The sequence below is a fragment of the Vulpes vulpes genome, chromosome 10, assembly GCF_048418805.1.
Source record: "Vulpes vulpes isolate BD-2025 chromosome 10, VulVul3, whole genome shotgun sequence".
NCBI classification, from domain to species: domain Eukaryota; kingdom Metazoa; phylum Chordata; class Mammalia; order Carnivora; family Canidae; genus Vulpes; species Vulpes vulpes.
The window spans coordinates 59,645,621-59,658,495 of record NC_132789.1 but is presented as its reverse complement, the minus strand read 5'-3'; the positions used below and the strand labels follow the sequence as shown (position 1 = coordinate 59,658,495).

The window sequence follows — 12,875 nt, the reverse complement described above, 5'->3', positions numbered from 1 at the left end:
ACTGCTCTGATCTGTGTTCTTTTTCTCATTCTTCGGTTTTCTGTTTGTTCCCATTTTGACTCCCACTCTTCACTTGCTGCTCTACCAATCCATATTCAAAAATCTATACTTCTAAACCACTTTGCTTTAATCTAAACTTAACTGAAAACCCTTATATTCTTTGAGTTAAGAGGAAAACTAACCCCTAAATCAGTTTCTATTAAAACAGTTGGATTCCTTAGTATTGTATGTGTCAGAACTTGTATCTCCTAATAATTTTTCCCACGGTGACCCACTTGAGAGGCCACAAAATCATGCCGATGTTCAAAACATTTTGGTCAGAGTCAGAATATAAATCTTACAAGAGCATTCATCCTTTTTATTTTACCACAGTAACTAAAACTATTTTCCTCAATTTGATCATCAACTCCTACTTGACCCTAATTAGTTTATGGCAAAGGTGAAGGTAAAAAATTACCTTGTGGAGACAAAAACAAGTCACTATCGAGGAGAAAAGAATGTACTGTACACTAAGAAAGACTTCTGGAGAGAGGAAATAGAATTCAAAAGTACCATACGGAGACCTGGGCATCCTTCAAACATGACTTCCCTGAAGGTGGTAAAACTCAGGATGTATGTTGATAAAGAAAATTCTCATTTGATTCTAATTTGTTCAATTCAGTTGGAAACAATTAAGGACTTTGGATGTTCAAGATGCAGTGCTAGGTCCTGGAGATCAGGTAAATGAGATAGACAGCATCCTGGTACTCACTGAGCTTTAGTCAACTGAGTGGCAATATGGTAGAGAGAAAACGGGCCGCTGATTCAGGCCGAACTGAGTCTAAATCTGTGCTCTGTTGTTTTATTTTCTGGGTGGCCTTGGGCAAATTATATTTTCTACTAAGTGAAATAGGGGTAAGAAGAGTTGCCCCATAGGACTGCCCCCAAGAATTACATGAAATAGTGTGGGAAAAGCAGTTAGTAGTGTGTCTGGCGCAGATGTGGGTCTGGGTCTCCTATTCCAACTCTTTTTTTTTTTTTTAAAGATTTTATTTATTTATTCATGAGAATACACAGAGGAGAGAGGGAGAGGCAGAGACAGAGGCAGAGGGAGAAGCTGGCTCCATGCAGGGAGCCTGATGCAGGACTCGATCCTGGGTCTGCAGGATCACGCCCTGGGCCGAAGGCTGTGCTAAACCGCTGAGCCACCCAGGCTGCCCTCCTATTCCAACTCTTAATCTTTGGGAAGAACAAGCTTCACTTAGGGACCTGAGTCTAGATTCATCAGGCTGATATTTAAGGGACAAACTGTCACTAAACCACTCGAGTCTCATTTATTCGGTTGAAGGTTATCTGTTCAGGCTTTCACTTCACTCTTAGCGGGCCTGTCATTGGCAGTTTCAGCTCTTTAAATTTGCTTTTGCTGATCTTTTTTTTCACTTCTGGAGGGCATCCTCCATTTCTTTCTGCCTATTCAAATTCTCCTGTTTAAAGACTGGTTCACGTTTTTCAAGTCTTCAGTGGAGCTTCCCTGTCCATACCTTTTCTTGTTTAAAACATATGGTACATTTGAATTTATACTTCTTACTTGACTCTTCCTGAAGCTTTTGTAATTTTGCATTATAAAGTTTTTTTTACTATTGTTGCCACTTCCCATATGTGATGCTTAATTTTGTGTTTTATATACTTCATACACTTTACAATATACTTTTATATACTGATTTCACAGATACTCAATATATTTTAAATGAATATATGGGAGTTTACATTCTATTTAATGAAGAATTTTTTTAAAATGGAAAGCAAAATCCTTCTGCCTTCATTAAATTCATTAGCACTCATGAGTAAATAATAATATGTTTGTGTTAATGAGTACCTTTGTATTTAAGACTTTGTATCTTGGGCAGGAATTCATGCTGAGTATTTGTGAAATATTAAGAAGTAACAAAATGCTAGAGCTGTTTTTTTTTTTTTTGCTATGTTACATACATTTGCAATGTATTATAAATTTGAGAGGGAAAATATATATGGAGGCTTTAACCAGTTGCAAGTTGTCAAAAAAACTGACCAAATGTCAAGACTCTGGGGGAAAAAAAAGGCCAAAGCTGAGAAAAACTAGTATGCATCAGTTAGTTTTCTGTTTTTGCATTTGAATTTACAAAAAAAAAAAAAAAATTTACAGGTATATTTTGGGGCTGAAAAGACTGGAAAAGATTGTCTAATGAAGATGGTATGTTTAAACAGAAAGCGTACAGGCTTGAGACCTGTGTTCGGATTTTAGCTCTGGCATTGGTTGTATGAACTTGGTGAAATTGCTTAGACTTTGCTTGGCTTCAGGTCTTATCCCTTTATTTTGTAAAACAGATATAATAACGCCAGTTTTGAAGAGTGCTGTGAGAATTACTTTTGTTGGCATTCAGTGGACACTCATAAAAGGTAGCTTTTACTATTACTTATGTCTATAGCTTAGGTAGAGAAGTTAAAGTAAGTTTTAATGAATGTGAATTTTGGAAATGAAAGCATGGGTGTCTGGGTGGTGAGAGTTGTGAAGGGGAGGGTAATGCAGCAGGTTAAACTATGACAATGCAAGGTCATCAAAGGGTATTTTGAAAATATTCAGTCTCCCATTCATTTCTCCAATTTCATTCTTTAAAGTCTAAATTTAGGTTACTTTTCTAGAGGATTCATAATGAAAAATAAAATGATATTAAATTTTCATTTAGAAACTCAGTGAAGTGAGAATTTGGTTTTGTCCATTTGTGCATGAAAAGTCTTTTTAACTAGAAAGGCAATCAAATTATACACTACACACTAGAGGGATATTTCAAGTTACTTGCTTTTTCCTATGATGTTCTCAGAAACCACATCGTGGAGCAGATAATACTTACTATGCATAGCAATATAGTTATGATTTGAGATTCTGACCAAAGACTCAAAATCAAGTAAACCATAGCTATGGCCAAAAGCATACCAAAAAATCAAAGGCAACTCTAGTTTTGTAATAGTTGAAATGGAATTATTATATTTCAAGTCCCATACTAAATGCACTAAAATATATCATGGTCTTAATATAAGACAACTCAGTACCACTGTATCATACCTACTCTGTTATAAATCTAACTAACAATAAATACTCCATGATAAACTTAGATATTTGTTTATATTCTTTGAATTCTCCTTGGAGCTGATTCTTTTCCACTTCCTTCTCAGTAAATTTCCATTTTGCAAGCAGAGACTAACATCATAGATTTAAGTCTTAACTTTAGATAATGTTAAACTAAGCTAAACTGCAAGCTCTCTCTGCATCATTGAAACAGGATGACAAGAAGGTTAAAAAGAACGACATACTGAATAAACCTTAACAAAAGCAACTGTCATTTTTATGACCATCAACAAAAGCAGTAACAACAGTGGTTTGGCTAAGCATCTAACTGCCTCTCTTTTAAAAGAAACAGACTGGGGTGCCTGGGTGGCTCAGTTGGTTAAGCATCCAATTCTTGGTTTTGACTCAGGTGATGATCTCATGCGTTATGAGATAGAGCCCTGCAATGGACCCCATGGTCAGCATGGAGTCTGCTTGAGATTCTCTGTCTCTGTCCTACCCCCACTCACTTGCACGCTCACTCTCTCTCTCAAGTAAATAAATGAAATCTTTAAAAAACAGATCAAAATACTCAAAAGGCATCAAACAATTTTCATCGTTTAGTGCTAGGATATTTTGTTATTGAGCTTTCAGAAACTCTGGACTTCATTTATACAAGAATAGAATTACTATTATTATTTTTTAAAGATTTTGTTTGACACAGAGAGCAAACACACATACAGAGGGGAGCAGCAAGCAGAGGGAGAGGGAGAAGCAGGCTTTCCATGGAGCAGGGAGCCTGATGTGAGGCTTGATTCCAGGACATGGGATCATGACCGGAGCCCAAGGCAGATGCTTAATAAGGGATTGAGCCCGTGAGGCATCCCCAGAATTACTGTTATTGATATGGACTTTCAGAAGAGAATTTTGAAACATCTCACAGCATAATAAACACCTTCCTCTATTCCTTCGATCAAAAATATTTTGGGGGGATCCCTGGGTGGCTCAGTGGTTTGGTGCCTGCCTTGGCCCAGGGTGCGATCATGGAGACCCAGGGTCGAGTCCTGCATCGGGCTCCCGGCATGGAGCCTGCTTCTCCCTCTGCCTGTGTCCCTGCCTCTCTCTCTCTCTCTGTCTATCATAAATAAATAAATACATCTTTAAAAAAATATTTTTGCACACCTACTATGTGCTTGCTTCTGTGATCAAACTGGTTTCATAGTGGGGAACAACAGATATGGCCACTGTTGGGATGAAGCTTAGAGTCTGGGCAGGGGTGAAAAGGGAAGGGGGAAAGATGCACAAGGAAGCAAAGACAAATAAATATAAGTTTCTGGAATGTTATGGATCAATATAAGTGTCTTTGCTGGATTTCTCTAATGAGATAGTTTGTGAATGACGAGGAAGGTTCTTATTGGCATCCATGTTTAAAATTCCACCAGTTAACCTTTTGTGAGGATTTTCATTCAGGGCATTGATTTATTGTGCAGAGACTCTCAGAGGGCAAGAGTTACCATCTGACTGCTAAGTATACTTAGAAATAACATCAGTTCTTTTATGATCTTTGGACATAAAATATGTCATAAGGAATGATGAGTTTAACCCATTCCAAAGAAATATCAAGTAATTTACCATTGGATGCTGAACAGCTTTTGCCATTTGACTGAATATGTATTGTCCAAATACTTTCCTGTGAAGTAAATGTTTTTCTAATTAGGCTTAAAAATGTGAAATTTTGTTGCAAAATTGATTTTCTATTAAGGCACTAAAGTAGTTTCTCTTCCCTTCTGCTTGGGTACTAATTAAATTATGTCCCAACTAGCTTTAATTCAGCAATCAATTTTTTTTCCATTTGCACTGGATTACAGAATCTCATTTAAAAATCACTCTTTAATGAATTCTACACAAAGCAGAGGTGATAGACTTATTCTCTAATGGAGGAAAAAGAATAGTACTGGTAAAGTCATAAGCTAGACTTACTCGAAAATCAAAAAACCCTCAGTTGTTTTCTGGTAGTATCTATTTCTTATGCTGTCTTTAGAGATAAATAATAGTGGAAGCCATGGGGGTTAAAAGTAAAATTAGGGACAAAATGATAAAAAGAATCTAAGTGCTCTAAAGATGCTGGACTACAGATGATGCTGGGGTACAGAACTGAGACAATTTCTAAATGATAAATAAAATTTAAAAAGAAAAATGGAATGATAGCCATTGATTGTACCATCTGAAAAAATTAAGCAGCTGTCTCACGTTAATGGACTATTCTAAAAGCATGAAGGTTGGGTTCAGGTTTGACTTGTGGGTGGCATCAATATTTTTTGAATGATTAAGAAGAATATCTCAAGAACATAGCCTGAAGTTATACATGCTAGAAACATTTTGCAAATAAGTGTCTAAAAACCTTTTGTAAAAGGATGTTTTTTGAGACTCTATTCTAAAAAAAAAGGGAAAATAAGTTTTATGTTACTGTCTCTCCACTCCGAGGATATACATTTCTGTTTTAAAGAAACAAAAGGAAGAAAAAGATCTAGTGGTCCGTAAAGTCAAATTCCATCTTCATCTGTTGGGAGGTGGAAGGAGAGAGAATGTGGGTGAACTTAAACCAATAAGGTGGCTTTGATTCTGTCAGAGAAACTTATCAAGTCAGAATGGAAACCTAACCAGAAATGCTTTCCCTAAGGGCTAGAATCTACCATTGGGAGCCATGTGCTTGCTAGGGCTCTTCCTGGCGTAGCTAATCTCTTTGACACACCTTACGTTTTCAACATGTGTTTGGTAGCTTTCAGGTAAGGCTCCTTCCCAAATCGCTTGCACATTTAGTTGATCGCTAAAATAACAAATTTTTAACTTGCATAGTTGCTTCATCATCTTATGTCTTTTATATTTTTTAGCTTTCTGGCAACAAAGCCAAAAATCACAGGGTTGGATCTCAGTGCATTGGATTTAACCCATTTAAATCCAGTTGTCACCCTGAACCAGACTACTGTGATGAATGGTTCAGTTTCTAGATTCCAAAGCTGTTTCTTGAATTCTTTTTTCCCCTCTTTTGTAGATATCTTCCATTCATTATGATATTAAAAATAATACTTAACACTATGAGATGAAAGAAAAATGAAAATCATGAGAAGAATTGTTCATGTAGAACGGAAAAACAATATCTTTAAAATTGTGAGAACCAAAGTCAATTTAAGACTGCAATTCATTCACACAACTATAATTTTCTGCAGTTAATGGATAGTAGCATGAAAAAAAATAGAGCATATATCAGCAAGAATAATTCTTCAGGTAAAAAAAATGTGATTGGAATCTCACTTCATTTATTATGAGAAGTTTATACCTGGTTCTAGTCATCCAGAGATACTTTGTAAGCTAGATATCTGTTTTATGAGACTTCCTATAACATGATAAAAGAAAATAGTCACTCAACTTCAAACCAAAAATTACTATTCCTAAGTAGATATCAATGAGGGAAGTCTCAGGAGCTTAAGAATGTACTTGTAGAATTATTTCCCATTAAAAACTTGCAGAGACATTCAGTAAATACAATGGTGATGAGAAAAAGGAGAGAAGTAGATTTGGATAGAGGGGAAAGGCCAGAATGAATAGGAAGGTAAAAACACAGAGTGAAAGAGAACACAAAAGAGTGGCCAAGAAGAAAGAATGGGAGATCTCTTGCTTGCAGAACACTTCCCACATATTGGGCTCTATACCAGGCACTTTATACTCTGTCCTACTTAATCTGAAAACAAGGGGTAGATAATGTTAAACCACTTTCTTGATAAAAAAACTGAATTTTAGAGAGCTTAAGTGATATGTCCAACTTCTCTGAGCTAGTAAATGGACTCATCAGAATTGAAACCCAGGAGTGGTTGATCTCCAAGATGACTTTTCCAGAAACCAGGGTCACTGACAATAAACAAGGCAAACACTAACATGGGGAAGGACCAGGAGACCACACTACACCATGAGAGCAGGAGCTCTCACTTTCTTTAAAAAGTGATGTTGTTTCACTTTCTTTAGTACCTACACAGTTCCAGAAATGTAGCAATGTATAGTAAATATCCACATAATATTTTTGAATGAGTTGGGCTACAAAAAGTCTTAGGGAGAGAAGACATGAAGAAGAAACATAGAAGAGAGAAAGAAGAGGGCAAGTAAGAGGGTGAGAAGAAAAATGTGACTCTTTGGAGGCAGTCTATCTACTCTTTTAGATTTTAGAGGTAAGCCTGTCAGCTTACTGCCGAGTCTCAAACTCTGCCCATATTCAGAGAATTTTTGAAAGAGGAAAACAGCTCAATGGCTTTCATTTTCTTAACTCAGGCAAAAATACTGGTCAGCTTTTCAGAAACCCAGTCCAGTGTGATCTTGGAATACCACCATCACTTGATAGTTATCAGGTGAAAGTGAGGGGTATGAGCCAGAAACTGTGGACCAGGAGCCATTTTGAAACATGAGTGGGTCTTTTTTTTTTTTTTTTTAGATTTTATTTATTTGAGAGAGAGAGAGAGAGAGAGAGAGAGAGAGAGAATGAGCAGGAGAGGGGTGGAGGAAGAGGGAGAGGCAGGCTCCCTGCTGAATGGGAGTCCAAGGACATGTTCAATCCCAGGATCCTGAGATGATGACCTGAGCTGAAGGCAGATGCTTAACCTAACTGAGCCACCCAGGTGCCCTGAGTGAGTCATATTTCAACACTTAACCAACAAGCTAACCATTAGCCAATCAGCTAATGAAAACCCTTTGGTTAATATTTGTTACAGTCCCACTTTGCACCCCAACTGCAAGGCATTTACAGAGTAAAACATTTCAATGAAATATAAAAATTCAATGAAACAACTCATTACTTTGTGAAATGATTAGAAACATTATAATCAAGTGATTCTTTTCAAAGAGATGTTGGATTTGATATTGATATTAGTTCACTCAAAGAGAAGAACTACTTATAAAAATAACAAAATTTAAAAACTCAATATTATCCTTGGGTGGTTTTTGAATATCCACAGTGGGACTAAATTCATTTCAATATCCAAGAATCTAATTTAAACTAATATATTTGGTTAAGTTATATATCTTTCTTTCCAAAAGGAAAGCAGAGCTTAACTCAAATACTTTTTATTCCTTTTTTACAACCACATAATAATCTTAGAGCACTAATAAGATTTGATTTCGGTATAGCAATCAACAAACCTGCTCTAAAGCCTCACTTAGTTACACTGGTCCCAGAAAATATTAGGTTGAGAGGACTCCAGGTGATAGGCTTGGTTGAGTTTCTCAGAAGGCTTGAGCCACTCTTTGATCTCCCTAGTGGACTCAAAGTGATCACACCTTACACAGTCTTAGGGATCCTGAAGGATGGAGGCTGTTGACAATCCCATGGGTGTATAATCTCCCCAAGGGATTGTCAGGACCCAAAAAATGGCTAGAAAAGGAGTCGCCTTAGGAAATCAGAGAAGCTAGACTTGTTTGCCTTTCTGATATTGGCCTGTTGAGACATTTGCACAGAAAAGCACGAGGCAGGCATAGCATAATCAAATAGAATTGATTATTATGTAGTTTAAATGCACTAAGGATATTTAACTTCCCATTTTAAATCACAGAAAAATTCTGGGCTGAACTATTAAAACTGGGGAAAAAAACAATGTGAAGAGTACTATAAGAATGTGAGTCATTTAAAAAATGGATTTTAATATCAGCCTTTGTGAATTATATTTGATATTCCACCCATCATGCTCTGATATCTGTAGGAGAAACAATGAACAGTCTGTGGTATGCAGAAATAATCAAGGGAAAAGTGCTCTTTTATTTCTGTTTAATAGCTACATAACCTATGTAGAAAACACAAAATGATTGTGGAAAAATACAAAGAATAAGATGATTTTTCACTGTCCTTTTAAAAAAGTAGATGTGTGCGTGTCTGGCATTTTGTAAGCTTTTTAGTAGCAGATAGTGGGCGTGTGTGTGTGTGTGTGTGTCCAGGGAATTATCAATAGACACAGTGCATAAATCTTTCTCTTTTCTTTCAAATAAGACCCAGAAGACCTGTATACTTTTTAATGAGGTTATGCAATCCCTTAACCCTATTTTGCCAGCTGTCAGCAGCTGGAGGCCCATATCATCCTTCGTAGAGAGCATCTCTCAGTAGGTTATAATGTGAGGAGCAACTGGCAAGTACAGCTTGTCATATTAAAAATGCTAATGTTTTCCTTACCTCTTCCTTCTCCGCACTTTGCAGATCGCGCCACTCCTCAGTTACGTGACCAAAATCTACTGTGTTCATGGGGACTTTAAATTCCCCAATGATGTCATGCTTGGAGAAACGATCAAAATCATACACAGCCATCACCAGGGTTTTGCCTCCCAGTTCTGAGTACGGCACCTAAATAAAAAGAGGTGAAGATAAAAGTCTGGTCACAAAAAAGCTTAAAACAGGTTACTTGTTTACAGTATTTAATTTTAATACTCAAGCTGGATAAACAAAACGGGATAATCATGCTTTTTTTTTTTTAAGTGAATCACTTGAAGCTCAAGGCTTAAGTTAGGAGAAAAATAGAGACTTAGCCATAGTCATTTTTATTACTTTATCCTAAAGTTCTTGAAGCTGTTAGCATTAAGGATAATAAGTCTTGCTATTAGTCATGCTATGAACACTTTAAGGTTTAGTGGTGTTGGCACACAGTAGGCACTTAAATATTTATCATTTGAATGATTAGTAGCTCTTTCAGGTGGGAATTTGTTTAATAGAAGAATAAACCAAGCTTAATTGCATTTGACCGTGTGAGTTTTACTTGTAGAAGATTTTTCTAATCATTGTTATGATTAGTTACATTGTCAGGGTATAGCTTATTTGGGGTACAAAACTTGCTTCAAAAGTTCTGTTAACTCTTTCGAGCCATTTGGATGCCACAGTTGAATGGAGCAGTAATTTAGGAAAAGACGTGCTAGAAGTCAGAAAGGATTTAAATGAAATTCACATGTTGCCTCACCTATTGCCTAAAATAATTTACTGATTGACAAGAGCTGACTAGAAAATTGATGTTTTGAGTATCAGAGATGCATTGTAATATAGATCTTGAAGTTCATTCTTAGGTATGACACTTTAGGATGAGTCATGGCAAAAGGCCAAGAACTAATGAATTCTCCAGCTGTTCAGAAAGATCTGGGATAGATGCTATGGGTTGGGATTTTTATTAGTGACATTTTTAATATGCAGAGAAAGTAGTGCATTCTAAGTAAGCTACACTTCAGTAACTGGGTAGAAATGCCTAATTAAGAAATTGTTTAGACTTGTATTGAAGTTTCAGTCAATTTTTATTTATCAGTGTAAATGGTTGTCTTTGCTCCATCACACATTTCTCCATGAACTCTGTATATTAAGGGAAGGTTAGGGAAGCATATTTGACCATATATGTATAAGAAATTTTAGTTTAAGAGTTTGTTTTTTTGTCACTTATTTGTCATCTATTTGGAGTCTGATTAAAATACTTTGATTAAAATGTAGGAACAATACTTTTTCCATTTTAGAAGAAAAAAAATAAACCCCTCCAAACCACTGATTTCAAAGGAAGAGATGAATTTTAGAATGAGGAAATGAGGATAAACTTTTAAAATTTCATATTATTTCTGAAATCACCCTGGATTTTTTGGTGATTCTACTGAAAGAACGTTAGTCCAAACATTCTTGGACTTGTCTTGGTGTTAGGCTGGCTTGGGCCTAGGTTTTCCCACTTTCCAGCTGAAAGGCCCGGGACAAGTGAATCAACTTCACAATATTCATGTACCAAATAGTGATAATAATAGAGCCCACTTCACAAGGCTGTTTGAGGCTGAATGAATACCTGAGGTATTTAGCACGGTGCTAACACAGTAGGCACTTCTGTATTTGTGATTCGAATGATTAGTAGCTCCTTCAGGTGGGAGTTTGTTTTGAGGCAAAGAACCATTTAGGTTGGAGCATGTCAAGTTCGTGTCAAGTGGATTTTAACTCCATTTTAAAGCTGATCCTCTTTAAACTATTACGCTTCTGTTCTTCTATCATCTTGCCTATTGGCATTTCAAGATGCATAATCTACAGCATTTACTGGCGAAATTAAGCAATTCTCTGGAAACAGCAGCGTGGTCCTTAAGTGTATCAAAATATATTACACTTTGGATTGATTTATGGTTTGATCAACGTTCTTGAAATAAAATGGAACCTGATAAAATTTTAGAGGCATTTAAAAAATTTCAGTAATTAAACTTGAAGCCGCAGAAGCTCATCAAGTTGTAGCAATACATTTTTTTTTCTTCCTTCGAGTTAACATACAGGTAACTCAAAACAGAAAGCTTCCCTAGTATTTCAAATAATTTAAGACTCTGCTTGCTAAATTGTGGCTAGAAACTGCTGACCTTAAATTAAGATTAAAACATAGTCAAATAGTATGATTGTGATTACCATTTGCAATATTTTATTAGTTTTATTTTCATTTTGTGGTGTTTTGGCCATGGTGATTAGTTCTTCATAAGCTGAGTAATTTCAGAACGTTTTTATTGTTACTGTGGGCATAGAATGAGCTTTCTGGACATAGAATAGTGTAGTTTTTTAGGTAAGATTACTAACAGTACATTGGGGATCATTTTGACTTAAAACCTCAAATTTCAGAGTGAATAGAAAGACACTGCTCTTTTATGAAATTGGAAACAAGGCTCGAGAAAATGACTCATGCCCTCAGTTTCATCCATTTATTTTATACGCAGTATTTGCCAACATGAGGCACATGCTGTTGCGAAGCCTGACTGATAGATGAGTGATTTTGAATCTGCCTGCTGGCATATTCACAGACCTTTCATTTTTCAGAAATGTATTATTTTAAGTAATGCATTAAAATTTTTTTTCACATATTAAAGATAGCTACCAAAGAACTGTTTTTACGCATGACTTCGAGACAAGAGCTTGTGTATGCAGAGTTGCCTGAGGCTCGCAGAGCACATTTTCCTGTCCAAGTATTATTATATGGCCAGAATCTCTTTGTTACTGTTTGTCAACTGAGGTGTCTCAACAAGATGAAGAACACTAGGGAAGAAATGAGAGTCAAGGGAAAATACTAGAAATGCAGGAAGACAATAGGTTCCTCTTCTTTTTATTGATAGGTTAAGAATGGTTTTGTGTGCTTGGATTGCCCCCTGTACACCCAGAATTTTGCAGTGAGAGTAAAACCAATTTGTACCATTTAAACAGTGGAGCACAGCTTTGCTTTATTCTGTGATTGTGATTTATTCTCAGGAACTTTGAGACTTAGAAAAATGATAATTTCATTAGTGCTTTGGCTTTCTTTCAGAGAGGGGGCAATGTCCAAGTCCATTTGCTCACTTGAAGCCGACCTCCCTTTTTAGATGTGAATAACATCCCTGTCATATTCCAATCTATATTCCATTCCGAAATGGCTGAGCTGAATCCTACTTTGACCAAATCTAAATGCAGTGTAGGATCCTCAGGGGACTGAAGATAAGAATTTTAAATATTCTGAATAGACTCATTTGTGAGCCTCTGATCGCGTGGCTATGTGCATGTCTATGGACATGTCAGGATGAGATCTGTCTTTAAGAACCACAGAGGAAAAGTTATTAGTAAGTACAAAAAAAAAAAAATACCTTGAAAGTGAATTGCTCATTGAAGACAGGATTAAGGGTCTTTCGGTGGACTTTTGTCTCAAATTTCTTCTTTTTATCGGGCAGCAGAAACACTTTCACATAGGGATCAGATGTGCCCCCCATGTCTAAGGCGGGCAGCTCGGCAGCCTGGATAATCCCTACCAGCAGCTGAAATGAGAGAATACAGCAA

The 12,875-nt window shown here is 36.5% G+C and overlaps 1 protein-coding gene across 6 annotated transcripts in view; it reads right to left on the bottom strand.

Moving 5' to 3' along the window:
• SYT1 (synaptotagmin 1) overlaps positions 1 to 12,875 on the bottom strand; it is a 531,062-nt gene that overhangs the window by 130,824 nt on the left and 387,363 nt on the right. For all 6 annotated transcript variants that reach the window (XM_025992159.2, XM_025992158.2, XM_072724441.1 and 3 more), the window contains 2 exons: positions 12,686 to 12,853; positions 9,267 to 9,434 (listed from right to left, as the gene is read on the bottom strand). In XM_025992159.2, coding sequence (XP_025847944.1) covers positions 9,267 to 9,434; positions 12,686 to 12,853 — 336 coding nt within the window. The remainder of the gene's footprint in view (positions 1 to 9,266; positions 9,435 to 12,685; positions 12,854 to 12,875) is intronic.